General features: G+C 40.1%; 1 protein-coding gene and 1 long non-coding RNA gene across 3 annotated transcripts in view; one reads left to right on the forward strand and one right to left on the reverse strand.

Annotated features, from left to right (window-relative positions):
- The window catches only part of ATRN (attractin), a 251,846-nt gene that overhangs the window by 128,427 nt on the left and 96,156 nt on the right, over positions 1-27,263 (reverse strand). Inside the window, exons 11-19 of the mRNA XM_054028816.1 lie at positions 24,483-24,567; positions 18,625-18,845; positions 16,778-16,893; positions 16,088-16,226; positions 13,442-13,623; positions 11,065-11,281; positions 8,835-9,020; positions 5,966-6,199; positions 4,331-4,468 (exon numbers count right to left, since the gene is read on the reverse strand). Coding sequence (XP_053884791.1) covers positions 4,331-4,468; positions 5,966-6,199; positions 8,835-9,020; positions 11,065-11,281; positions 13,442-13,623; positions 16,088-16,226; positions 16,778-16,893; positions 18,625-18,845; positions 24,483-24,567 — 1,518 coding nt within the window. The remainder of the gene's footprint in view (positions 1-4,330; positions 4,469-5,965; positions 6,200-8,834; positions 9,021-11,064; positions 11,282-13,441; positions 13,624-16,087; positions 16,227-16,777; positions 16,894-18,624; positions 18,846-24,482; positions 24,568-27,263) is intronic.
- Positions 19,418-27,263, forward strand: part of LOC128837583 (uncharacterized) — an 84,396-nt gene continuing 76,550 nt past the window's right edge. For both annotated transcript variants that reach the window (XR_008444987.1, XR_008444986.1), the window contains exons 1-2: positions 19,418-19,544; positions 20,171-20,299. This is a non-coding gene — a long non-coding RNA (uncharacterized LOC128837583). The remainder of the gene's footprint in view (positions 19,545-20,170; positions 20,300-27,263) is intronic.

A 27,263-nucleotide genomic window follows, 5' to 3' on the forward strand; every position in this document is an offset into this window, starting at 1 on the left:
TTCCAGTCTGAATTTGTTTAGCTTTAACTTTCACTCACTGGCTCATGTTATATCCTCCTCTGCTAGATTGAAGAGTCCGTTAATAAATATTTGTTCCCTTTGTAGATATTTACAGATTGTAATCAAGTCACCCCTTTACCTTCTGTTTGCTAAAATAAACAGATTAAGCTCGAGTCTATCACTATAAAGCATGTTTTCTAATCCTTCAATCACTCTCATGGTTCTTCATTGAATCCTCTCCAATTTATCAACATCCTTCTTGATGTTAGATGAAAATTAGATGAAAGGCTATCACAGTTCCTTTCAAACAGTGTCTAGATTCCTTTTGTGAGCTGTTCAGGTAAAAGACTGAAAGGCAGACTTATCTCCTGTACCTTCGCAAGGGATGCGTGTGAAAGGGAAATGTACATGGCTTTTGAAGAAGTACTGAACTAGACACTTCCAGGATTATAAAAGCAGTTTCTTCAGCCTTCTGATGTAAATTATTTGACCTTATCAGGATGGCTTGATTCAAATTAGAGCAATTTACATCACTGATTTTAATCATGATTTAAATAAGCAAGCAGAAAACCTTGATTTAAATCACTGATTTTAATTGTGTTTTGCATTTGGACTTTTTAGTTATTTTTCAAAGATTGATTCTCTTTAATTCACTAAAACAAGCTTAAATGTGCTGGATACATTAGAAAAAAATATCAAAGTTTATCAAACATATTTTGTATTTAAAACTAACTGATTTATTAAACCAAAGAAGCATTATCCGTAATCAGTAAACTGAACTGATTATTTCTGGTCACCCTTCAAGATTTCAGAAGTAGTTCTTCTCCTCCTCTCACATCTAGCCATAGTTTGAAAGAGAATAAAAAAAAAAAAACACTTTCCTGCTTTTTCAACTCCCAATTGGTTTCTTAACTTTGAATGACCTAGTCATTAAACTGAACTAGTTGAATAAACTGAAAAGAAAATGTTCTCTCTGCACCTGAACAAAGGGTACTGCTGTCCAACACTGATTTAGCACTTCAGCAAACTCTGCTTTCAGCTACTTAGCCAGTGACTTCCATCAGTAGAGCAGTTTGATTTTCTTTAAAACTTGGCAGAAAACATGTATTGCTTATTATTTCTTGTATTTAATTTAAATGATAGATTATAATACATTTCAGCATTAATACAGGATGACAATTTCCATTTTTGTAATAGTATTTTTTTAATTCCTGTATTTAAATTAAAAAAATCCAATTTGATTTAAAAATATGGATTTTATTTATTTTAATTAGTCAATTTTTACCCACTGTGGGCCTCATAAAAGCCAAAACAATTTATGAACTATAGATTAGCACTCCCATAGAGTAGAGTTCCTCAGGCTTTTTCCACAGAGTGGACTGCAAAATAAAGAGATTATCTCAGGGACCACCTCCATTCTCATTCACTCTCATGAGAGCAAACTCCCTCCTCATTCATGACTTCATAACATCTCAGTGGCAGCTACTGCACCCTTTACATGGAAAAGGATTGATATAGTTTAGCTGTCTTTCAGCGCAATTTAGCAACTCACAGGGGCAAGTTCAGTTCCCTGTCACCACCAGCTGCCCGTGGACCACCAGCAAGTGTTCCAGGCAGCATCATTTTAGAATCATCACCAGAGAGGAAATGTATTTGACCTCAGGGATAACAGTGCCTTCTATTTTATTCCAAATACCTTTTTTATCTAGCACTAACATTTCTTCATGTGAAAGTTCCATCAGAAAATTCAAAAATACTGAATAAACTAGAGAAAACTCCCTTACAGCTATTTTTGCGTTTAGATTGGTTATATTTTCTGCCCTTAGTTAACACACTGTTCTACACAGGACAACACTATTTTTAAAAAGCAGCTGCTGAGGCGTGAATTAGCTAGCATCCTGTTATCGCAAATGGCAAGGGGCCAATGAGAAAAGGGAAAAGAACTCTCTTTTGACCAAATAGCCACAGCTTTATTAAACCTTAAAAACAGCAGCATCCTAAAATAACCTGTCTCAGCAAAACGGAAAAAGGGGAAGACCTCAGCTACCCCCACTTTTTGCTGCCAGCTTCCCACGCTTTTTGTCAGTCACTCAAATTCCAAGTATACCTACATTTTTAGGGTCTACAAAGCCTACATTATTCTGAGGCCTACAACTATTGCAAGACCTGACCACAGTTCTATGCAGACCAATGCACAAGTCAGCCACCAAGTCAGATACAAGAGCTCAATTCACAGGAAAGAGGGATTTTTTCCAACTTCCTCAGGAAAGTTGGAAACACCAACCCTGCCATCCCTGACATTAATGTTATCCCATTTGAGGGGGAATCTAACCCATGCTGCGCCATACTGCCAGAACCAACTGACTAAAATTGCAATCCTGTAAATCAAAGGTATGTTGATCATACTGTACAATCATAATTATCACCAATAGCTGGTGAACACACAACTACTTCCAAGTATTCAAGCTCCCGCAAAGGCTGTGACTGAAACACGGTGTGTAACAAACTGACCAATACAGACAGAACAAAGAGGAATTAATACCCAAATAATTCCAGAGAAGAAAAAAGGAGGCAGCGTAAAGGATTAAGATAATGGAAAACTGCTCCTGGTACCCACCAGCCAATCCAGTGCCAGTAACAAACGCTAGGAATTCACCAGTGGCAGCCTTTCCAACAAAAAACAGCTACAACTGGCTAGCAATTGCTCTGGCATCATGGGATGTAGCCTTCCCTCCCTGGTCTCCATCTATAATCCAGGCTAGCCCTCATGGGTCAAACCGTTTTTTTCACCTTGATAGTACATATTGATAGAATGAGGGTAAACTAAAAACTTGGCCAAATACAGTATATTTTTTCTTCTGACATTATCTACTAGCTTTATCACCTATGGATTAAATGTTAATTGCTATCCTATTAATACTTAGCACGGTTTCTAGTTTTTTCCATACCTTTGAATAGAATTTGGCTTGGGTTTTATAAGGATACTAAGAGAGAGAAAGACATTCCACTCTCACTGCATACGAACGGATTTGAGCATCTAACTCCCTTAGGTCCATTGAAAATCTCTGCTTCAGTGCTTTCCACCTTTGACAGATTTTCATTAGCCAAGTCCCTAGTGGATGTCATTGAGTCTCTGACTCTTCTCTTTTTACGTGTTATAGAAAACTCTGCTTGGGGGAGGTTCTTTGGAAGTATGGATGGGTGGGAGGATACTAACCACAGACTGTGACAGGAAGCCTTCCCCTCTGTGCCTCTTTAAACCTTCTTATTCCTCAGGCTGTAGACCATGGTGTTCAGCAGTGGAATAATCAGGGCGTACAGCACAGAACTAGCTTTGTCCTGCTGATCAGAATAGCTTGGCCCAGGCCACAGGTACCCCAAGATCAGAGTTCCAAAAAAGATGGAGATGGCTGTGAGGTGGGAGGTGCAGGTGCAGAAGGTCCTGCACCTGCCCTGTTGGGAGGGGATCCTGAGGATGGCTGTAAGGATGTACAGGAAAGAAATCAGCATGGTCAGGAAGGACATGACCCTGACGATGCAGGCCAAAGCCAGGGCAACCACCTCGTTCTGGGTCTCAGCTCAGAAGAACTCCACCAATGGCATGATGTTGCAGGAGAAATGGTTGACATGATTGGCTTCACAGAAGCACAAGAGTCATACAACACATGAGCAACAACATAAACTGTTTCTGTATCATGCTCAGATAAATAGGCTGGACCCTCCCCCACCCCTAAAAAAGTAACTTATTCTATGTCAAATTCTGTGTCACAGGGACACACTATAATCCAGTAGTTAGAACTGATTGCTGGGAGTAAAAATTCATGCCTTCTATTGCCAGCTCACTCTCAAATTCATTGCATAGCTTGGGCCACTCATAACTCTGTACCTCAAAGCACCATATGTAAAGTCAGTTTAAGAATACCAACAATAATAATTCACATAGATGTTACGTGGTTTAATGTTGTATTAAGTATATATCATGCTTACCATATTCCTAGTACTGCCAATACCAGCACACAGCATGGGTTCTACCTCTCATTCTGCAACAGATTTCTTATGTGATGTTTGACAAGACTCTCCCATAACGCATATGCACAGGAGGACTGAATTAATGTTGCACAGACAGCCTTAATTCTGGCATTTCCTATTTTTTGAGAGCTTGGCTTTGCAACCTTAATGTTCTTTTAGTGTAGTTTGGGTATGTAATAAATGAAATACATTAGCTGATATACACAAGAGGGATCTGATTTCCACTCAGATACTATGGCGATAAGCTGCAGTATAAAATCCCCAAGATTTGATTATACTACAGATGTAAGACTTCACTTACACTGGCATGTTCCTCCATTAGTAGGATCTCCATAGTAGCCGGATATACAAGTCTCACAGTGTTTGCCAGTTGTCAGGTTCTCACACTTTTCACAGATGCTTTCATTTACACATTTACTGTGCCCATTGCACTGGCAGGCTGAGGGAACAAAGAGACACTTGATAGTTGTGCTCAAATATAGTGCTTCACACAATGTCTGAAGAATCTGATCTGCATTTTGGGTTAGCAGCTTAATCATGTTATGAATGGAACTACCTCATGCAAGTTCTGAATTGGAAAGAGACCCTAGGCCGTGACATCTGAGACCATCAAGAAGATGACTGTTTCAAATTTAAAATGTTAGAGAGGTAGAAAATAAATTGATTACCAAAGTATACAACAGAGATACTGTTCTGACTGGACTGGAAGCAACAATTGGGAGAGGTTCATGGGGTTGGAGGGAGGCAAGCAGTCCACATATTTCTGGGATCCTCACTACATAATTCAACACAAATGTGCTGCATAAGAAATTGGGCCTTGCTAATAGTCAACTGAATGTTTTATTTAGAAAATAAGAACTGCATTTCTTCTTATTTTCATTCATTCCTCCTGTTTAAATATACTCAAAAGTGATTAATATAAAGACTAAAATGCTGTAGTCTGACTGTGGACTCCTTCCTTTTCAAAATCAAATTTACATTCTTTGTGCGTATTTCACTTTTTTCCTCTTCATTTAGTAATAGGAAATTAAGTTCTGCAATCATTTAAGCATTTGGTCTTTCACCTGGAGTCTAAGGCTATGTCTATACTACACAGCTTTTAGCAGGGGTGAAAGTGGGCTGGTACAATACGGCGTACCGGTAAGAAGCTGGTACCGGCCCGTACGCAGCCGATGTTAAAGCACTGTCGCTGCCCCTTTTGCCTCCCCGTCGGCAGCCCTGCCGGTAGGGACCATACCAGCAGGGACGCTGACGGGAGTGGGTAGGGGAAAAGGGGCAGTGGCGTTAAAGCACTGCCGCGGCAAGGGACCCTCCTTAAAGCACTGTGCCCCTTCTTTCCCCTCCACCCCTGTTGGCAGGGCCGCCGACGGGGGGGGCAAAAGGGGCAGCTGCCCTGGAGCTGGCGATTTAAAAGGTCCCATGGCTCCCAGAGCCCCGGGCGCTTTTAAATCGCCACCGGCGCCCCGGGTGGCAAGGGTCAGGCAGCACGGATGGGCTGGCCGGGGGAGGCTGACTCCCAGCCCTGCCCCTTCCGCCCGAGGTCCTGCCCCTTCCGAGGCTCAGAGCCGGACCCCTGTACCGGTAAGAGTTTAATATTACTTTTTCCCCTGGCTTTTAGCAACATGGCTGTGTCACCACAGCCGTGCCGCTAAGAGTCAATCAGCGTAGCCGCTGTTTGTCTGCTCTCCTGCCGACAAAAAACTTCTATTCCCAATGCGGCGTTCACGTTGTCGGCAGGTGAGCACTCCTGCCGACAACGTGCTGTTCACACTGACACTTGCTGCGGCAAAACTTTTGTCTTGTGGGTGGGGGGGGGGGGGGGAGGGTTTAACACCTCTGAAAGACAAAAGTTTTGTCGTTCAATTGCCAGTGTAGACATAGCCTAAGTTGTATGACCCCTGAAGTGTTTCAATTATTAAAAAAACTGCTCAGTTACCTGGACACTGGATAAAGGACCAGTTGTATTTGTTCTCTGCTGGACACATGCTGACATTAAGGATGGGTTCCAGGTAGGATTTTCCTGTTGTTGGTGGAGATGGCATCTTTACTGGACCTCTGTAGGAGCCTTCCATGCATTTCCCCTTTCCTGTGTTACTAGGGTCCGTACACCAACCACAGCCAGGCTGTTCCAAACAATGAGCACATGTGCAGTAGCCAGAACAGTTTGCAGCTTTGAAAATAAATGTCAAATGGTAAAATAAACCATTGGATGCCTCACAAGACAAGACAATATTTGAAATAAGAATCTTCATATGCCTTTTATTGACCTTGAGACTGATCCTTACAAGTTGGAATCAACGTTCATTCTAGTACATTTATAAACAGATGTATTTTCATGAATTTCTATTAGTGTACTTAATCCGACAAACTTTATTACAGACTAAAACAAAAAACAAAAAAAAGGCCTGTTATCCAAATTGGTACAGTAAGGCACAGAGTCTAAATCATTTAACCAGTTACAGAGAAAGCCATTAAACAGCAGAACAACACCCAGTCCCTTTCTAACATTTAAACAATGCACACGAAAATTTTGCTGAATGTTTTCAATTAACTATTTGAATTATAACTGTCTTATTTACAATAAAATATTAGAAAGATAAAATACATGATCTCCAAATGAAGGAAAGAAACACATTTAATTTGATTAACCAATGACCGGTTTCAAATCTTTACTGAGATGTACCCCACTTTATTTAGACATGAACCATATACAGCTTAATATTACATGATTCTATATCAATTATAAACCTACATTAGAAAGAAGGGCTTATCAAGGTAATTTGTCCTCAGTCTACTGTCTCCACAGAACCACGTGGTAGAAATTGAGTGCAGCACCATGCAGACGCAAAACATTCTAAAGCAAACTTGACAGTTAGGGGGCATATGAAGATCCCTCAAGCCCAGCGTTCTGCTGAGCTAGGGTGTAAATTCCATACACCCGTTAGCTATTTCTCCGTTCCTTGTTAATAAGTGTGACTGTCTTATTTGCAGGATCAACCTCAATGCTGTGCTATTCTACTTCAATACACAGTTTCATTCAATCACAAATCTGAGCTTGAACAAATGAAGAAAGATTTTCTGTTCTCAGAGGGGACTATAATGTCTTTCTATCTTAACTACTGAATTCTTGGCAGCGTTTGCATTTTGACTTTAGAGGTAGAAAATATGCTTCTATTATTTTGCTCTATTCAATCACGTCCCCTATCACTTCCTTCAACTTCAGGCATGTGGAGTAAAATACCAACTATCTGTTTATGAATTAATAATTTAAAACTAATCATTTTACAGTGTTTATAAGTAATTTTCATATTCACTGAAGAGAGAATGAAAAGAAACAACCTATTGCAAATACTGTAGAAGGAAAAATAAGCCAGCTTCATCTATGTCAAGGTGTCCCCCCCCACTCTGAACTTTAGGGTACAGATGTGGGGACCTGCATGAATAACCCCTAAGCCAATTTAGGCAAAACAGTCGCTGCCACCACCAAATGTTTTTAAAAAACGTTTGAGGGATTGCCATTTGGGAACTCTGCCTTCCCCCAAATATTTCCCCAGTCCTTATCCCCCCTTTCCTGGCAGGATTTGACTAATTTCCCTCCCCCAAGTCTCTATACCCTTTTTCCTGGGTAGACTCAAGAAAATTCCCCCCACCAAATCCTTGGATCTTAAAACAACGAAAAATCAATCAGGTTCTTAAAAGAAGACTTTTAATTAAAGAAAAAGGGTGAAAGGAATACCTCTGTGAGATTAGAAAGCAAGATGATCTCACAGACAACAGATTGAAAACACAGAGGATTTCCCTCTGGACAAAACCTTAAAGTTACACAAAAACCCAATTTGATTCTCCCTCTATGTTTGCAAAAGAAATTACAAATAGAAATAAAAGTAATTTAATACATTCCTTCTCTAATTACTCACTACCCTGTTAGGAGTGGGATGGTTCCTTCTCCCTGTCCGGCAAAAGCACATACAGAACAGACAAAGACTCCCTCCTCCCAACTTTGAAAGTATCTTGTTCCCTTATTGGTCCTTCTGATCAGGTGTCAGCTAGGTACTGTGAACTTCTTAACCCTTTACAGGTAAAAGAAGAATTAACACTTAACTGTCTGTTTATGACAGTCCAGAACCATATCTTCAGACTCCCTGACCAGCCTCCAGCAGTTTCTAGATCCTAGCAAACTCAGACCCCTAATTTCCCTCTAAAATATTTAATGATAATTCATTCCCCCAACTACACCATTCTCTATTACCAATGACTTTGCCCAGACCCCCATTCCCCGAGGCTGCTACAAAATTCTATAACCTCTTTATGGTTTCAAAATACACAAAACAAGAACCTTGCTGTTTTCCTCATTGCTCTTTAGCTTTTAGAATAGCTCTCATTTCAATACACAGATCAAATTAGAAATGAATACTTCTAACTTAGCAAAAATATTTTACATATGTTTTGCTAATATAAACGTTTCAGAATGACACGTTGAAAAATTGACAAAATTCAGAAAAAAATACTGGATGTGTTTTCTTCCTGAAAAAAATGAGTTTTCATAACCCCATTTGAGAGCTTACGTTATTTGCTGTTTAGGTTAGAGCCATACTTTAGTGCACAATCCTGCTTAACACCTTCCATGAAACATAACACGTTCAAGGATTGGTCCTTACATTTGCAGAGCTCATGCAATCAGGGAATCTGTGATTTTTCTAACACTATGTAACTGCATATGATCTTGTCACATTAAATTGGTTAGCAATTTATGCAAAGCCAAGCTTTCTTAGACCATCTTTCCAGGTACAGAGGAAATTACTTACGTGGACAGCTGCTCATGGTGTACCACTCCATGCACTGGCCATAGGGGAAAGAGGCCACGTAAGCATTTGAGTCCACGCACTGTTTCATGTTACTGCACCACATGCACTCAGAGCTGCCACTCGTGCACTCTCCACATGCCGCCCTCAAGGCACAGGGTGTGCGACATTGCTTGGCACTGTGGTTAGCTGGGCATTAAGAAACAACACTTAATGACATGGGAAAACAGATTACACAATATTCTATTTTACGGTAGTAAATTACAGGCCCTTGCTCATTTGCACAATAAAAAAATATAGAGGTGAATCACTCGTTGTCCACTAGTCAAACTGGGAAGTTCAGTGTGACTAATATACTAGAGCTGGGTGAATACTGGTTGCTGGTTTTTTTTTTGGTTTGCTGGCAGCTCTGAAAAATTGAAAACAGCTTAGTTTCAGGTTGAACCAAAAATAAAATATTTTCAAAATTTCTGATGAATCAAGAAGTCAACAAAAATTGAGTTAGGTTGAAACAAAACATTTAGTTTTAACCTAACTTGAAATGTTTTTGTTCCATTTTCAGAATGAACTCTTCCTTTGCTTTTGTCAAAATGCCCAAATTTGAAACAAACAAATCTGGTCGAAACAAAATGGCATTGCCAAAAAATTTTGATATTTTTGGTTTGGTCAAAAAACTATGCGATTAACTCGTGCCCAGTTTGTGAATAATTTCGGGTTGGCCGAAACTGCATTTTTCAGTGATTCGTTCATTTGCCAAAAAAGAAAAAAAAAATAGCTTAACTCTACTACTAATTGAAAAATCTCTCAAAATGTAGTTTGAGTATTTAATCAGTTAGTTGTTGCTGAACTGAATCATTTCATCTGTAAACTGGCCAAGATGAGACACTTTATAATATGAGATCTACGCAGTAGGAAATATATCAGTTACAGCAATTCATTTTTCAGTAATTATGAATTCTCTTCAGTGCAAATGCAGAGTAAAACTGAAAGGAAACAACTTAAATGTTATTGCTATTTACATCTCTACAGTGCTGCATATACGTTATCCATGCAGTCCTCTTCACGCTTCTGGGAAGTTAATAGTGTCAGCATTTTACATGTGGAAGAGTGGGATAAAGGTAAAGTAACTTGACCAATGTTACAGATCAAATCGGTATTAAAACCAGAATTCTAACTCAAGAATTTTTGGCTCCTAGTCCAGTGCTTAATCCACTAGACGACAATTTAAAACTAACCATTCTCAGACCAAAAAAGACAGACCAAGTTAAGTTTTAAACTAGTTATAGACTAGGTTAAAATATTGTGAGAATGTTTAGTTAGAAAATTAGTGACTCACAAATAAAGTTTCTGCAAACATCTTCATCTCTGACTTTAGCCTGTACTAGCACAAAGCAGGACTTACATTGGTGTGGCTAATTTAGATATGTAATCAGCCAGCCTTTCTAAAAAATTAAAAAGAAGGCTCTAATTGTTATTCAGAATAACTATCTAGAATGGAGAGTTAACAGACCCAGCCGTTTGAAAGATATGCAGTACCAAAAATGACAGAGGACATAAGAACATAAGAATGGCCATACTGGGTCAGATCAAAGGTCCATCCAGCCCAGTATCCTGTCTACCGACAGTGGCCAATGCCAGGTGCGCCAGAGGAAGTGAACCTAACAGGTAATGATCAAGGGATCTCTCTCCTGCCATCCATCTCCACCCTCTGACAAACAGAGGCTAGGGACACCATTCCTTACCCGTCCTGGCTAATAGTCATTAATGGACTTAAACTCAATGAATTTATCTAGTTTTCTTTTTGTTTTGTTTTTTCAAAACTCTCATATTTCCAAAGTGTTTTGCTCAATTAACTTTAAACTTCAAAAAAAGAAAAGAAAAATTATCCTCTGGCTAGACAACATGTACAAAAAAATTCAGGTAGAGAATAGTTTTTATTTTTTAGTAAGAAGATTGTTCCACACCATAATTAACCTGAATGTCACATACAAATACACAATTGGAAAAAAGAGTTAAAGCTAATTATTGCTCAGTCTCATTGTACTTATGCTGTTTTTTTAAATGCCTGATTTTTGTACAGAAAAACTAAACAAAACTATTGTTCAAACTGGTCTGTTTGGTTACTGAATGATGCAAACATTCAAATTTACCTGGGGGGGGGGGTCTTATTTGTATTACTTAGACAATAAAATACTTCCCCATAAAAAAACCCATTCATCAGCAGCATATTTACCAGGCCTTTCACAGATACTGCCATTAACGTGGTTGATACACGTTGCGGCCTTCAATCCCTGGTGGTAAGGCTCAGTTAAATATCCACAAAATCCAGCATCACTTGGTTCCCCAGGCAGCCACTGGAGCAAGGTGTTTGTAAACGGAGACATGTCTTCCCAGCACCAGTACGACACATTGATCTTCCGCAGCCCAACCCATGGGGTCAAAGTTTTGGGCTAGAGATAAAATAAATGTTCGATTGAATGAACACCACAATTTTACCACTTCACATAGTTGAGAAGCAGGACGTTTAAATAAGTAAATAAATAAATAAAACACTAATGTCTTGCAATGTGTACGAACCACTCTAGCAGATTTGGAAGTGCCAACATTAATTAAGGGCATACTGTTTTCTCAGTCCCACTGGACTTACAGAGCACATCAACTGGAGAATTAACATCCTTCAAGCATGTGCCTCATTTATCTAATTTAAAACATGCTCCCTCCCATCTCCCAAACCACTCCACACATAGTTTTTAAATAGCTGAAAAAAGGTCAGAACTAGAGAGGAAGCAGAACATTTTAATACATTTTAAACCTGAACAATTCTGAAATTAACAAAAAGAGTTGGTCTTAGATGCTCATGAGTGTACTGTAAAAGGAGAGAAATAGAAACAGCAGTTTTCTGGAGTTATTGTTATGCAGAACGTAATGGTGACTTAAAGAAAACAGCTAAAAATAGTTTATCTAAGCAATGAAAACAGTTACTATCATTGGGCGGCCCACAAAGTAATCCACCTACTTCAGAACATTTTATCTTCGATTAACTTAAACCTGCAACACTTACTGAAGCACTGTGGGTACTCAGCACCTCTGAAAAAAATCAGGCCACATTTTTTCAGAGGAACTACAAATGAACAGACAAGCTGCAATCACTGGACTCTTAATCAGTGAGCACTCCCCCTCAGAAAGTCATTACCAGAGTGAAACTAGCACATCATTGAAAGGCAGAGTTCAAATACCAAATGCAGTGTAGCTTTCTACCAAAGCTATTTTTAGAAATTACAAAACATACTAAAACAATAAAACATACAAATATAAACTAAAACCAAAAGATTCCTTAAAAATCTGCACAGTTTTTTCTAAGACCCTCACCATTACCAACTCTCTAAGAATAAAGTAACCAGAGGTAAGTGAACGACATCCTTTCTAAAAGAAGTTCAAATGTTAGAGCGCTTATGGGAATGGCCATCAAGTTCATCAATTTATGCAGCACTCATCACCACAGTATCTAAAAGCCTTGAGTTTTGAAAACCATGTACTTTTACACATTTCTATGTTTCTCCCCCTTGCCTCACAAATGATTATTTTAATGTGTAATCTTGTATAGAAAGTACCTCATATAGGGTTGATAAAAATGGAGCACCCTAGTGTCTTATAACTGTTGAACTGTTTCATTTTAAGATCACGGAGGGAGCAAAAGTGGGAAGAAGGAAAATGTTCTTGTTTCAATTTAACAATTCAGTTTTTCTTTAGATATTTGTATTCTACATATAAAGTATGTTTCTGCTCTGAAAAGTAACATAATATGACGTTCCATGTTTATTACCTCATTTCTTTCTGTTGACCATTTTTTCCGTTTACCAATAAAAAATTAATGTCACTGACTGCTAGCCCTGCGCAGTCTTGGCTCTGAGAGCTTATATAAGTTCTTCTTCTGTACCATCAATAAAAATGGTTCTGCAAGCCAAATTAGGACCTCAATTACATCCATGGACCACCACTACAACCTTAGTAACACTTATGCAACCCCGCCATTCATGTCTTTGTACAAGTTTAATTGATTAGAAAGTCAATTCTATTGATGTGCAAGTCGTAATAAATTCTAAATCATTTTATTAGTTGTGTTGGCTCTGTAACATTAACAGGGAAAAATGTTTGTCACTAGAGCAGATCTAACTGAATATTTCACATGGATCTGTTGAGTATCAAACCACTTTTCAGAACAGTACAACAATTTAAGTGCTTTACACTAAGTATATATGGTGCCCCAATGGAACCTTTATTTACAGTCTAGGGTGCCATGTGCAGTTCACATGAGAACTACTCACCTTCATGTTGCAGTCATGTATCCCAAATCAGACGTGTGTGTGTGATTTTATTATGCAATGATATCCTTGAGGCACCCTGCATGTTTATATTTATGTTACACATTTACATTCTTTACTATTTCACTGCAAAGCTGCCATGGAATATGTTGAATTTAAAAAAAAAAAAAATCAGTCCCCTGAGTTAAGGAGCATATTTTGATTTTGGTAAAACACACAGTACCACAGTAAGTACTCTTCCATATTCAGCGCTCTACTACTCACATGGTATTCAAGAGTAACACTCACCAAAGACTGCATTCTCTGCAGCTCCTTTAGAACAAATTCCACCTTCTTCTGGGTTGTGAGAGATGCCAGTAGAGCATTGTGAGTTCTGCATGCCAACTTAGCATTGTCGTAGCTCTCTTTTGTGCCATTGATTTTCAAACACGAGTTGCCAACCAAATGCCAGTTTGCTCCACAGATATTTTCTATGAAAAAGTGAAACCAATTAATGATACACAACACCTTTCTCCCCCTATTCAAAAAACATCACTTGGAGATGGTGAATGTTCTCCAAAAGGGGCCCTCAGCATTGGAGCCTTAGTCCAAAAGAGCTCGGTTCACCAACCTTCCCGCCATGGTAAAAGGCACATCTATTAACAAAGGCTTTTGAAGAAGGAGAAGCTTTGATGGAAACCGATCTTTTGGCAGGAGTGGAGTTTTGTTTGGGATATGCAGGTTAGCTACTAGTTTTAGTTGGATATTGGTCTCTAATTTATGTCAAATGCACCTTTTTAATATTTTTGTCAACTGAAAGAAATTAAATATTCAACTACTAAATTCTAGTAGAAGAGATGTGCTCCTGCCCTCGGAAACAGCCAAAACAGGAGGTAGGGTGCAGTACTGCCAATCCCAAGAATTAAATTTTGAGTTAGATTTACACACACACACACACACACACACACACACACACACACACACACACACACACTCACGAAATTGGCTTTAAAATGATTAAATAAAAACGAATACATTTGGGGCTTCAACTGCTTTCAGTTCCAGAAATTTTTAGGGTGCATTCAGGTCACACTTTCAAGCCTCTCTCTATAACCATATGGGCTAGAAACTTATTTTGTTTTAAATAAAAGCCTTTGCTTGTCACATGACTCCAAGCGCTTAGGACTAAAGAAAAATGCCAAACATTGAGAAAGTAATGAAATTATGAAAGCTGGCAATTTTGGAGGTGGGAGGGAAGAAACATTTCTCTTTCAGATTTTTTGATAAATAAAGTATTAATTCAAGGCAGTATACTCATTGCTCTACTTCATCCAGCTGTGGGAATATTCAGGATACAGAAGTACTAGGAAAAATAATAGTATTTAGTATTTTATAACATGCTCTTGATTCCCAAATGAATAATACAGTTCACCTCTACCCCGATATAACGCGACCCAGTATAACACAAATTCGGATATTACGCGGTAAAGCAGCACTCCAGGGGGGCGGGGCTGCGCGCTCTGGCAGATAAAAGCAAGTTCAATATAACGTGGTTTCACCTATATCACGGTAAGATTTTTTGGCTCCCGAGGACAGCGTTATATCAGGGTAGAGGTGTAGCAATCTCACATTAGACAACAGATCATGGGAAAGCACGCAGTTTTTGATAATTAAATTAACCTTGATTAAATTTGGGTCTGACTGGGATATAAAATCTTTTGAAACAATTACATAAATAAAGAAATAGATAAAAGAGGGACAAAAGCAGATCTGAAATATTTTGCTTGGAGCTTAAGTACTAGCTCTTCATCCACTACATTACTACTGCTAGGGCTGTCAATTAATCACAATTAATGCATGTGATTAATGCAAAACAAATTAACTAGATAAAAAAATTGTCACGATTAATCGCAGTTTTAATCACACTGTTAAAAAATCATAAAATACAAATTTAAATTTATTATAAATATTGTGGATGTTTTTCTACATTTTCAAATATACTGATTTCAATTACAACACAGAATACAAAGTGTACAGTGCTCACTTTATTATTTTTATTACAAATATTTGCACTGTAAAAAAGATAAACAAAACCTCATAAATCCATTCAGTCCTACTGCTTGTTGAGCCAATCGCTAAGACAAACAAGTTTGTTTACATTTACGGGAGACAATGCTGCCCACTTCTTATTTACGTCACCTGAAAGTAAGAACAGGCATTTGCCTGGCACTGTTGTAAGTGTCGCAAGGTATTTACGGGCCAGATACGCTAAACATTAGTACGCCCCTTCATGCTTGGACTTGTAGGCTCCAAAGTTTTACATTGTTTTGGTTTTGAGTGCGGTTACATTAAAAAAAAAAAAGTCTACATTTGTAAGTTGCATTTTCACAATAAAAAGATTGCAGTACAGTACTTGTATGACATGAACTGAAAAATAATATTTCTTTTGTATCTCTTTTTTACAGTACAAATATTTGTAATAAAAATAATAATATAAAGCGAGCATTGTATACTTTGTACTCTGTATTGTAAATGAAATAAATAGATTAGAAAAAAGTCAAAAAATAGCTTTAATACATTTAAATTGGTGTTCTGTTGTTTAACAGTGCGGTTAAAACTGATGAATCACAACTTTTTTTTAAATCTTGCAATTAATTGCAATTTTTTTAATCATTTGACAGTCCTAATTACCACTTATAATAATATTAATAATACTAAGCTTCATATCTAATTTGGAATGAACAGACCAGAAATGCCAGTCTAAGATTTCAGTTGGATTTCAAAGCAGATCTCACATAACATTAACATATACATAAAATTAATTGTTCCTTACAAAGAACAGTCCTTACCTCACCGTAATCTTAAAAACATACCATAGATTTTGAGCAGGAAAAATAAAGAATCTTTTTGGATTTAGGGATTTAGTATTTGTTTTTAAATACAATATATACGTACCAGGTAAAGCTATGCACTCTTGATTCCTGGGCTCCCACTGACAGTTCTGATCCATGGCACAGCTTTTACAACTTGTCTTTTTGTTACAATAATATGCAGGGTTATCCTTGGGGCATTTATCATATTCAGTAATAGGTACCTAAAACACACGGCATGTTTAAACTTTTTTTCTTACATGTCTGTTCACATTCACGAAGACCACCACTATAATTCTGTAGAAGAGGCAACAAACTAAGTCTATAGAAGGACCAATATTTTCAAAAGATGCATCATGTTCAGAATTCCTTCCCCAAATCTGCACACTAAGCCACCTCTCACCATGCTCAAGTTCTTCTTAAATTAATTGTGCCATCTTGCTTATAAGATGTGAGGAGGGAATCAAGGGTTTTTTGACCTTATGAATGGAATTATCAAGATGTGCATATGCCTTATCAAATAAATCATACTGATGCCCTCATCTTTCCTTGCCCCTTCCCATTGTCTCTTTAGGATACAGCTACCTAAGTAGTGAGAAGTATAATATGATCCAAAAGCCACTGAACCTCCTCAAGAAATTCAGATGTTTGTAGTTAGTTATTTTCACAGCAGAAACACATAAATAGAGGTAATTGTGACACAGATTAGTTTTCCTGACATTTGAAACTTCATAGCGAGATTAACATTTTTAGAGTGATATTTAAACACCTTTACCTGATCTTCTGTGCAGTTGTTATGCTTTAAGATACACTGGTCAGTGCACCATTGACAGTTATTTGTATTCGCTGTACAGCTATAGCAGTCTGTAATCTGATTACATTTGTCATGATCTACAACAATTAAAGAAAAATCCTGCATGACCAAAAACAAGCATTTCATGACAGAGTTCTAAGAAACTGTTTACACACATGATATAACCAATGGCTGTGCCAACAGATTTCCCATAACCCATGAGAGCTATCAATTAAACTGGACTTCTTGATTTTACTTTAATTTAACTAAGTTGAAGGAAATTCCATTAATTTCTTCTGTCAATAATTTTAAGTCATTTTCAGGAAAGTGCACATGCAATTTAATGCAGAAAGACACACAAATGTTGAGATTGCCCATGCAAGTCCAATAGATAGATGTCCATTTGTCATTTGCATATACAACAGGGCAATTTAGGTGTGCAAATGCAGGCACATTTTTCCGAAATCCTGGCTCTCAATTGGGAGTTTCATGTGATGTTTAAATCTTCCAGTTCATCTTTTTCCTCATTTATCTTCTCTGCTTATGCAGTACTTTGTTTATACATTAAAGATCTCAAATTACTGTCCTTTTACATCAATTGTTTTCACACAATTAAATCTACTACAGAAGCATGTTTCAGAAAAAAAATCAACTCTGGGAGCTAGCAGAGCACTGGCATAAACTACTACAGACTTGATAGTTGTTAGAAAATGTAATAAACGGAGGCCAGAATTAAATGTAGTTCAAAGAAATTGCTCAAAGATTGGTAACTCTATGAGCCCCCTCTCCCCACTCTAGTTGAAAAAGTGATAGCAACAATCATCTGATGACACCTCCTCTCTTGATGAGCACAAAGGAGTGCAGCATGGCCTGTCCAATCTTTCCCAATGGTGCTTGTCAACAGAGTTGGTGGCTCTCAGAATGACAAATCTCAGTCATTTTCTATGGAACAATGGTCCAAGCCTGGCTCCTATTGGGAAATTTAATAAAGGAGCAAAGATAATAGCAACAGTCTGAGTTGGGTAGATGTTTAAAGGAGAAAAATTGAGGAGTTTTAACTGTCCACACCCCAAACTGCCAAGCAATCATTTCAGCAGCAATCTGTGGCCCTCAAGCTATTTCTATCACTTTACTGTAGCATTTAATTTGTAAACTGTCCAGTTTTTATTAAAACAAAATTAAAGTCATGCTCTCACAGTAATACACATGAGGCTGTTTATTAGAAGTCTACAGGTGCACCTTCTTCACAAGGTATGTAGCAATAGCTTGCTAATGCACACGCTGTTGATGTTTACTGCTAGAAGAAACAAATACTGAACACATTCACATTATTTTTGGGACCACAGAGAGCTAACTCTTGGAATGCTGAATATTTTCAAAAAAATAACCTGAAGTTTATAATGGCAATAGTGAAAAGATTTGGCATACCCAATAGAGTGGGTGCAGTTGACTTGTTCATAACTATATCTGAAGTTTATATCATATAGAATCTTGGCCCACAGTCCCTGATTTTGGCTATTTAGTGAACAATGTAATGTACAAAAATGTGAGGAGGAACAGAGAAGATTTGAAACAGTATGGAAAGAAAAAAGTAGAAGTCTATTCTATATACGCTTTTATACCACACTCATCACCATTGTATCTGAGTACCTTCCAGTAGCACATTAGGATACGTGACTATACATCGGTCATGTAATGTTTGTTCTTTTATACTCTCCTCAGATAGAGAAGCATGTGCACTGGAGTATCTTGTTTTGGTGGTAATGCATCTTAACACAAATATACTCATTGCTATGTGTCTATGTTATGGAAGTGTAATGCATACATACCTGGTTTAGAAGGACATTCTTCGAAAACTTTTTGTTGTTGCTCTACTGTTGCTCTTTCCCATGGGACACACAGAGAAAAAGTGGTGTTCCACACACACCTGACTCCAGGACCTGCTCTCAAGCAAGACGTCTCATTGTCATAAGCTTCACAGCTTTCTGGTGTATACCTCAGGATATCGCTCAGGAGGAGACTGTTGAACCCTCCAAATATATACACGGTGCTAAACATAAATAAGAAAATTGAAGTAAATGTTATGTTGATATATTTGTAGACCATATATAGCTCTTGATAACTGTGCAGGGCACCTAGAGTATATGGATAGGTGCCCTTTGCTAGTAAATCCAACTAGATCAATAGATGTTGTTAGGGAACACATTAAACAGAATGGTATCTCAGCTTTTCACTAGTTCAGTGAATCTCAACCCATGACTTTTAAGCCATAAACTGCATCAGATCACTCCTCAGTCTGGGACTGTTGTGATGTATATGTTGTAATATGCTATAGGCCATACGGGCCTAGTATAAATGCTGTATGTGCATGTGAGTTGTGTGCTGGAAGCTGAAGCAAGGACTTAAGGTTATGAGCAGTCAAGAATTGTCATGCAAAATAAACTTTGTCATGTCCATAAGAGGAAATGGAAGGTCCTGGATTATGGCAGCCTGCCCGGAACTGCTCTGCTGGAATTATGGGGAAAGCCTAAGTAAACAGACAAAGAGCTAATGACGCGACAGACGGGTCTATAAAAAAGGTTGTTTGCTATAGCTGAAGTCGGACCAGACACCGACCCAGAGCCCTGAAAAAGAAAAAGCGTGTAACGTGTGGCTCCCCATGCCTTGTGATCGGACTGAATTTCGACTGGCCATCGGGATTTCCTTCGGATCAGACTCTGGCATAGCATGAAAGGAGTGTGAATGTGGAGTGAGTGGGGTTTATATTGTAATCAATAACATTTAGAGTATTATATACCAACACTGGTTTCAGAGTAGCAGCTGTGTTAGTCTGTATCTGCAAAAGGAACAGGAGTACTTGTGGCACCTTACAGACCAACAAATTTATTTGAGCATAAGCTTTCATGGGCTACAGCCCACTTCATCAGATGCATCTGTGAATATTGTTTCCAGTATCTGCCTGCTCCCCCCCATCCCGTAGGGAGGCCTCTATCAGAGCCTAACATTTGGTGAAGAATTTTGAGGGGAGGGAAGAGATATAAGAAGTGCCAGATTGTGAGACGGGGTCTCACAGGCGACTCCTTATTTGTGGGATTAAAAGTACGCATGGGGAGATACTGCGTGGAGTTTTGGGAACATGCAACATTAAGTATAACTGAATGAGAGCGTGTGGGGAGATTCCCCATGGGGTTATTGAGATTGCATTTGCGACCTGCCCTTGGATGGAGGATACAGTAGAACCTGACGTGATAATTGATACATTAGAAAACATGTTTGAGACGTATGTACAGCTGTACAAGCCTAATGCCAGCAAGAAGCAGACAGCTGTGATATGGTTGTTGTGGTGGGCTAAAAAAAAGGTACACCTCTTCCCAGATATAACGCGACCTGATAGAACATGAATTTGGATATAACGCAGAAAAGCAGCACTCCGGAGGGGGGCGGAGCTGCGCACTCCAGCGGATCAAAGCAAGTTCGATATAACGTGGTTTCACCTATAATGCGGTAAGATTTTTTGGCTCCCGAGGCATCAGAGTTGGGAATGGAATATTGGGGAACAGACTCTGTGAGCGTGTAGAGCAGGGGTGGGCAAACTTTTGGGCCTGAGGGCCACATCGGGGTTGTCAAACTGTATGGAGCGCTAGGTAGGGAAGGCTGTGCCTCCCCAAACAGCCTGGCCCCTGCCCTCTCCCACTTCCCGCCCCATACTGCTCCCCTCAGAACCACCCGACCAATCCAACTCCCCCTGCTCCTTGTCCCCTGACCGCCCCCTCCCGGGACCCCCATCCCCAACCAGCCCCCCGGAAACTCACCCCTATCCAATCCCCCCTGCTCCCTGTCCCGACTGACCCGACCCCTATCTACACCCCTGCCCCCTGACAGGCCCCCCCAGGACTCCCACGCCTATCCAACTCGCACCTTACCAGCCGGAGCCAGCCATGCTCCCCGGCAGGAGCTCGCGGCCGCACCACCCAGAGCATTGCGCCAGTGGCACAGTGAGCTGAGGCTGCAGAGGAGGGGTGACAACGGGGGAGGGGCCGGGGGCTAGCCTCCACGGCCAGGAGCTCAAGGGCCAGGCAGGATGGTCCCGCGGGCCGTAGTTTGTCCACCTCTGGTGTAGAGCTATGAATATGTTTGCTCGGAATTAAGCCCAATAAACATTGCAGTGCCTGCACTTCGGATTTCTGGTCTTGTGCTCTCTGTCTGTGTGACAAGAGCTAGCAGAGAGGGTGGAGGAAAGGAGGCACTTAAATCCACTTGTAAGAGGTTTAGAGTAAAGGCACCATTATGGGAGAGTGCCAGTATTTTTTCTACGTTTGGTGCTACTTCAGTAAAGGCAACTGGAGGATTGTAAATTAAAATTAGGGGCGGTTAAAGACGACTTGGCACAACAGGGTTTGGAGACAGAAGCAAAGTGAATAGACCAACTTAAGAGACAGGAGCTGTGACTTGGTTGGAGTGAAGAAAAGTTAAAAAAAGTTTTTCATAGAATCATAGAATATCAGGGTTGGAAGGGACCTGAGGAGGTCATCAAAGCAGGACTAATCCCCAACTAATGGGTTCCTTAACCCCTGAAGTTGCTCAGAAACAATTAACTGCAACAGAGAATAGCACTTCTGCAATTCAGTTGAGGTGTAAACAAAAACAAAAAGCACAGGGAAAGGCAGCTGTATTGCACCTTAAAGAACTGAATGCAGAAGTAAGTGATTTAAAATAAGTGAAGAGTTACAAGTAGCTTTTGCAAAAATGAATACTACAGACTTTGTAGGGAAGTAAGCACTTGGGAGTTGTGAAAAATGTTAAAAAGTAACAATTGTGTTATAAAAAGGAAATTCTTGGTTTAAAAATAAAATTCAGTTATGTAAATATAAATATATGTGCAATGCGGTACAGTCACACTGAGAACCGTGGTAGTTAAACAAATTATACAATTGGTCAGGTAGAGTGGCTACTGCTACCACTGTGTGTTATCCCCAGAAGTTTTTACAACTATTCTGAGGGGAAATGGGCCTTTTTCCCACAGGAATAGTTTGTAATCAAAATCAGTATTGTGTGTGTGTGGGCGGGAGGGGTATTGGAACTTGACTGCCTTCAATTATACAAAATGGGAATGTAATCTGGGTATAGGGATATTAGGCAAAAAAAGAATGTGTGTGGGTAAATATTTTTGTGTAATTATGTACGGTTTTAAGGACCTAAACCAACGCTCATAGTTTGTAAAATTCTGTTTGTAGGTTTAAGATAAATTGGGTTTGTTTTGTTTTTAAATAAAAAAAATAATGCCACTAAAACTCCATTTGAATCTCACATCCAAAGTTGCAACATTGACAGACCCTTTTTCCAGACATGGCCAGCTAGTACGATGAGGCTTTGGTATTTAGCATTTAACCCTTTGGGTACTTCCATGTGGTTATAAAGTTTAATATCTTTTTAAATGAGGAGCAAAGAATGTGGCCATGGCAGGGGCAGCCACAACTGGGACAAAAAGGTAAAAGACAGTTTACCTCTAAAGCAAGAGCAGGGGTGCAGTGTACAAAAGAAGCAATGTCAAAAACAGGGAGCGCTGAAGTGGCTCTAAGTAATCAGACTGTCACAATGTTATACCTTGACATAAATGCTAGTGAGTAAACCTGTAACAATGTGTAATGTGTGTAATTTTTTTTTGGGGGGGGGGGGGGGGAGGGATTTTCAGCATGTTAAAAATGATAATTGAAAATAAATCTCATGCTCAAAGATCTCATAGTAATAACCTCAGCTATTACCTGTGAATAAACTTAAAGCTTAGCACAGCAGAGAAGCCATTACAAACCTGGTCTGCTGTACAAGAAGGGAAACTGAGGTACTCCACCTCATGAATTTCATAAACAGTGGGATAATTCACCCTTTTCTTTAAGGGTAGAAGCCATTGAAATCTGGCCTGTCTATAGAACAAATCGCAGGAAAGTATAGAGGTAATTCCTCTGGGGCTTTTTGCAATCAGTAAGGAGATTTGTAAAAAAGATATTTTTGTCCCCATAACGGGGTAGGAAATGTTTGTTTTTCAGACACTATACAGGCAGAAATTTGGTTGGCAAAAGTTCATTCCTTTCATCTTATAGATATTTTTGGTCCCAATTAAGGAAAAAACTTAAGTATGCCCTTAAATGCAATTCACAAAAGTCATTGCATTGAAGGTATTTAGTATACAGTCAAACTGCTATCTATTTTGTGTGAGATTTTCAAAGGCACGAAGGGCAGCTGGAAGCTCAACTCCCTTGAAAGTTACTGGGAATTACAGGCCTACCTCCCATTTGTGATTTAAATAATCTCCCCCCTTTCATGTGTTTAAGAGAGGCATCCTCAGAGAGAGATGGCCCTGGAACCAAAACCAGAGACTTAGCAAATCACACACTCCTTAAAACGTGGATATTATTATAGCAAATGTAGCCAGCAAAATGGCATGGACCCCCAGCTGTATTTGTGCCTACAGCATACGTTTTGTGGGTGGCAAAGAGAGAAGAGGCCAGATAGGAGGAAGGCTACAAGCAAGCAAGAAAAGGTAACCAAGATGTGGACAGAGGTCTTAGGAGTAGGAGCAGTGAAGAAAGAGTAGATTTTTTGAGCTATTAAAGCTAATAAAAGCAGAGATGACAATGGAGATAGAGAAGGGAAGAGAAGAAGTATTTGGAGGGAAGATGAAAAATTTGAGTTCTAGAGATGAGTTGGTCTAGTCGGAGAAGAGAATGAGTCAGGGCAGCTAAAAATAAGAAACTGGATGGAGTCAAGAGTAGGGTTACCATATTTCCACAATCAAAAAAGAGGACACTTGGGGAGAGGGGGAAGAGCCCCGCTTTAACCCCACCCCCGACCACTCCCTCCCCCTTCCCACCCCCTGACCCCCTCAGAACCCCCAACCCCCCCCGCTCCTTGTCCCGACTGCCCCCTCCTGAGACCCCTGCCACTAACTGCCCCCTAGGACCCCATCCCCTATCTAAGCCTCCCTTCTTCTTGTCCCCTAACTGTCCCCTCCTGAGATCCCCCCACCCTAACTGCCCCCCTAGGACTACCCTACCTGTCCCCTGACTGCCCCGACCCTTATCCACGCCTCCACCCCATATTCACAGCCCCGCCCCCAGACCGACCCCCAGGACTCCCATGCCCTATCCAACTGCTCCCCACCCCCGACAGGACCCCCAGAACACCCGACCCATCCAACCCCCTCTGCTCCCTGCCTCGACCTCTCTCCACACCACTGCCGGGCGACATGCTAAGGCTGCAGGGGATTGGGGGAGGGGGGGAGCCGGGAAGGGGCTTTGGCTGCCGTGGCCCCAATGCGAGCGGTGCTTGGCCGCCCTGTCAGCTGCTTTTCGATCGATAAATAGCCGACTGGGGGGAAATCCCGGACATCTTTAGATTTTTAGAAATCCCCCCCGGACGGCTATTTAAAGAGCGAAAAGCCAGACATGTCCGGGGAAATCCGGACGTATGGTAGCCCTAGTCAAGAGGTTATAGGTTGGAAATCTTCAGCACAGAGATGCAAACTGAAGCTATGACAGGAAGTAAGGTCACAGAACTTCAATTTGGTTTCCAGTTGAAGTTCTCAGTGACCTTATAAACACATACATATATGTCTGTATATGGGCTCATTTAAGTACACAGTATGCAGATTTAAAGTAAGATTTTTTTTTTTTTTTTTTGGTCTTCTGACCTGTCACTCAGCACAGCAGAATGTCCAAATCTGTTGACGTCATGATGGAGATCAGGTCGAGGAAGTACTGACCAATGATCACAAGCTAGGATTAAGGAAAGCTCACTTCAGAAAAGTTCCTCTAGCATAATTAATAACTGACATTTACATAGCACATTCCTTCCTGAAAGATCCCAAAGTACAGAACTTCAATAGCTAAACGGAAACCATTTCACCCCTCACCACAATGCAACCACCTCTACAGTGGAATGGGGTAGCTGTTTAAAAGCACAAGGCACCACCCACTATACAACATTTCAAGACAAAATGAACGCTGTATCCATTTGAAACCATCTTAGGGCCAGGTACAGCCTGGCCCTTACACGGGTCTCTGGAGGGCAGGAGTGCAATGAGCCCTACGCCCTCATGCAGCCTGCATAAGGACTGGGCACAACAGCATTTCCTGTCCTTCAGGGAGTTAAGAAACTGCTCTTATCCCTACTTTCCCATGGGGCCCCCAAAGAGGAGGAGATGGTATGCAATGGTTCTTCCTCAACCTACGCACCCATCCATGCAGAGGGGGAGTAAGTTGTACTGCTGGAGAGCTAGCTGCTCCTGCTGGCCTCACTTTGAGGGGACTCAGTGGAATAACCTTCAAGGACTTTGGACACGATTTTTACCTATTTATATGTGAACATGCTCAATTTTGCCCTGAACTGACATAATGTGGAGCAAGGGCTTTAAGATATATATTACACATATCATTATTATTTTGCAATTATGTGATTTGAGGGTAGCCTTGCATAATAGTTTTGATTCATAATTTTTTTAAAAACTATTGTGTGATTATTCCATCATTTATATTAGCATAACATAGAATCATAGAACAGGAAGGGACCTCGAAAAGTTAATGTAGTCTAGTCCCCTGCACTCAAGGGAGGACTAAGCATCTAGACCATCCCTGACAGGTGTTTGTCCAACCTGCTCTTAAAAATCCCCAATGATGGAGATTCCACCACCTCCCTAGGCAATTTATTCCAGTGCTTAACCACACTGAGGCTAAGTCTATACTACCCGCCTGAATCGGCGGGTAGAAATCGACCTCTCGGGGATCGATTTATCGTGTCCCGTCGGGACGCGACAATCGATCCCCGAATCGGCACTCTTACTCCACCAGCGGAGGTGGTAGTAAGCGCCGCCGACAGAAAGCCGCAGAAGTCGATTTTGCCGCCGTCCTCACAAGGGGGTAAGTCGGCTGCGATACGTCGAATTCAGCTACGCTATTCACGTAGCTGAATTTGCGTATCTTAAATCGACTCCCCCCTGTAGTGTAGATGTACCCTGAGAGTTAGTAAATTTTTCTAATGTCCAACCTAAGCCTCCCTTGCTGAAATTTAAGCCCATTGCTTTTTGTCCTTTCCTCAGAGGATAAGAACAATTCTTCTCCCTCCTCCTTGTAACAACATTATATGTACCTGAAAAAACTCTTAGCATGTCCCCTCTCAGTCTTCTCTTTTCCAGCCTAAACAAACCCATTTTTTTTTCAATCTTCCCTCATAGGTCATGTTTTCTAGATCTTTAATCATTTTTGCTGCTCTTCTCTGGACTTTCTTCAATTTGTCCACATTTTTCCTGAAATGTGGCACCCAGAACTGGACACAATACTCCACTTGAGGCCTAATCAGCACGGAGTAGAGCGGAAGAATTACTTCTCGTGTCTTGCTTACAACACTCCTGCTAATACATCCCAGAATGACGTTCACTGTTTTTGCAACAGCGTTACACTGTTGACTCATATTTAGCTTGTGGTCCACTATGACCTCCAGATCCCTTTCCACAGTACTCCTTCCTAAGCAGTCATTTCCCATTTTGTTTGTGTGCAAATGATTGTTCCTTCCTAAGTGGAGTACTTTGCATTTGTCCTTATTGAATTACATCCTATTTACTTAAGACCATGTCTCCAGTTTGTCCAGATAATTTTGAATTTTAATCCTATCTTCCAGAGCACTTGCAATCCCTCCCAGATTGGTATCGTCGGCAAACTTTATAAGTGTACTCTCTATGCCATTATCTAAATCATTGATGAGGATATTGAACATAACTGGACACAGAACTGATCCCTGTAGGACTCCACTCGTTATGCCCTTCCAGCATGACTCTGAACCACTGATAACTACTCTTTGGGAATGGTTTTCTAACCAGTTTTGCACCCACCTTATAGTAGCTTCATCTAGGTTGCATTTCCCTACTTTATTTATGAGAAGGTCATGCTGGACACTATCAAAAGCCTTACTAAAGTCAAGACATACCACATCTACCGCTTCACCCCATCCACAAGACCTGTTACCCTGTCAAAGAAAGCTATCAGGTTGGTTTGACACGATTTGTTTTTGACAAAAACATGCTAACTATTACTTATCACCTTATTATCTTCTAGGTGTTTGCAAATTGATTGCTTAATTATTTGCTCCATTATCTTTCTGGATTCAGATGTTAAGCTGACTGGCCTGTAATTCCCTGGGTTGTCCTTGTTTCAGTTTTTATAGATGGGCACTATAGTTGCCCTCTACCATCTTCCATGACTTCTCAAAGATAAATCGCTAATGGCTCAGATATCTCCTCAGTCAGCTCCTTGAGTATTCTAGGATGCATTTCGTCAGGCCCTGGTGACTTGAAGACATCTAATTTGTCCAAATAATTTTTAACTTGTTCTTTCCCTATTTTAGCCTCTTCTGAGCCTACCTCATTTTCACTGGCATTCACTACGTTAGACATCTAATCACCACCAACCTTCTTGGTGAA

Source organism: Malaclemys terrapin, chromosome 5 (assembly GCF_027887155.1).
Source record: "Malaclemys terrapin pileata isolate rMalTer1 chromosome 5, rMalTer1.hap1, whole genome shotgun sequence".
NCBI lineage: Eukaryota > Metazoa > Chordata > Testudines > Emydidae > Malaclemys > Malaclemys terrapin.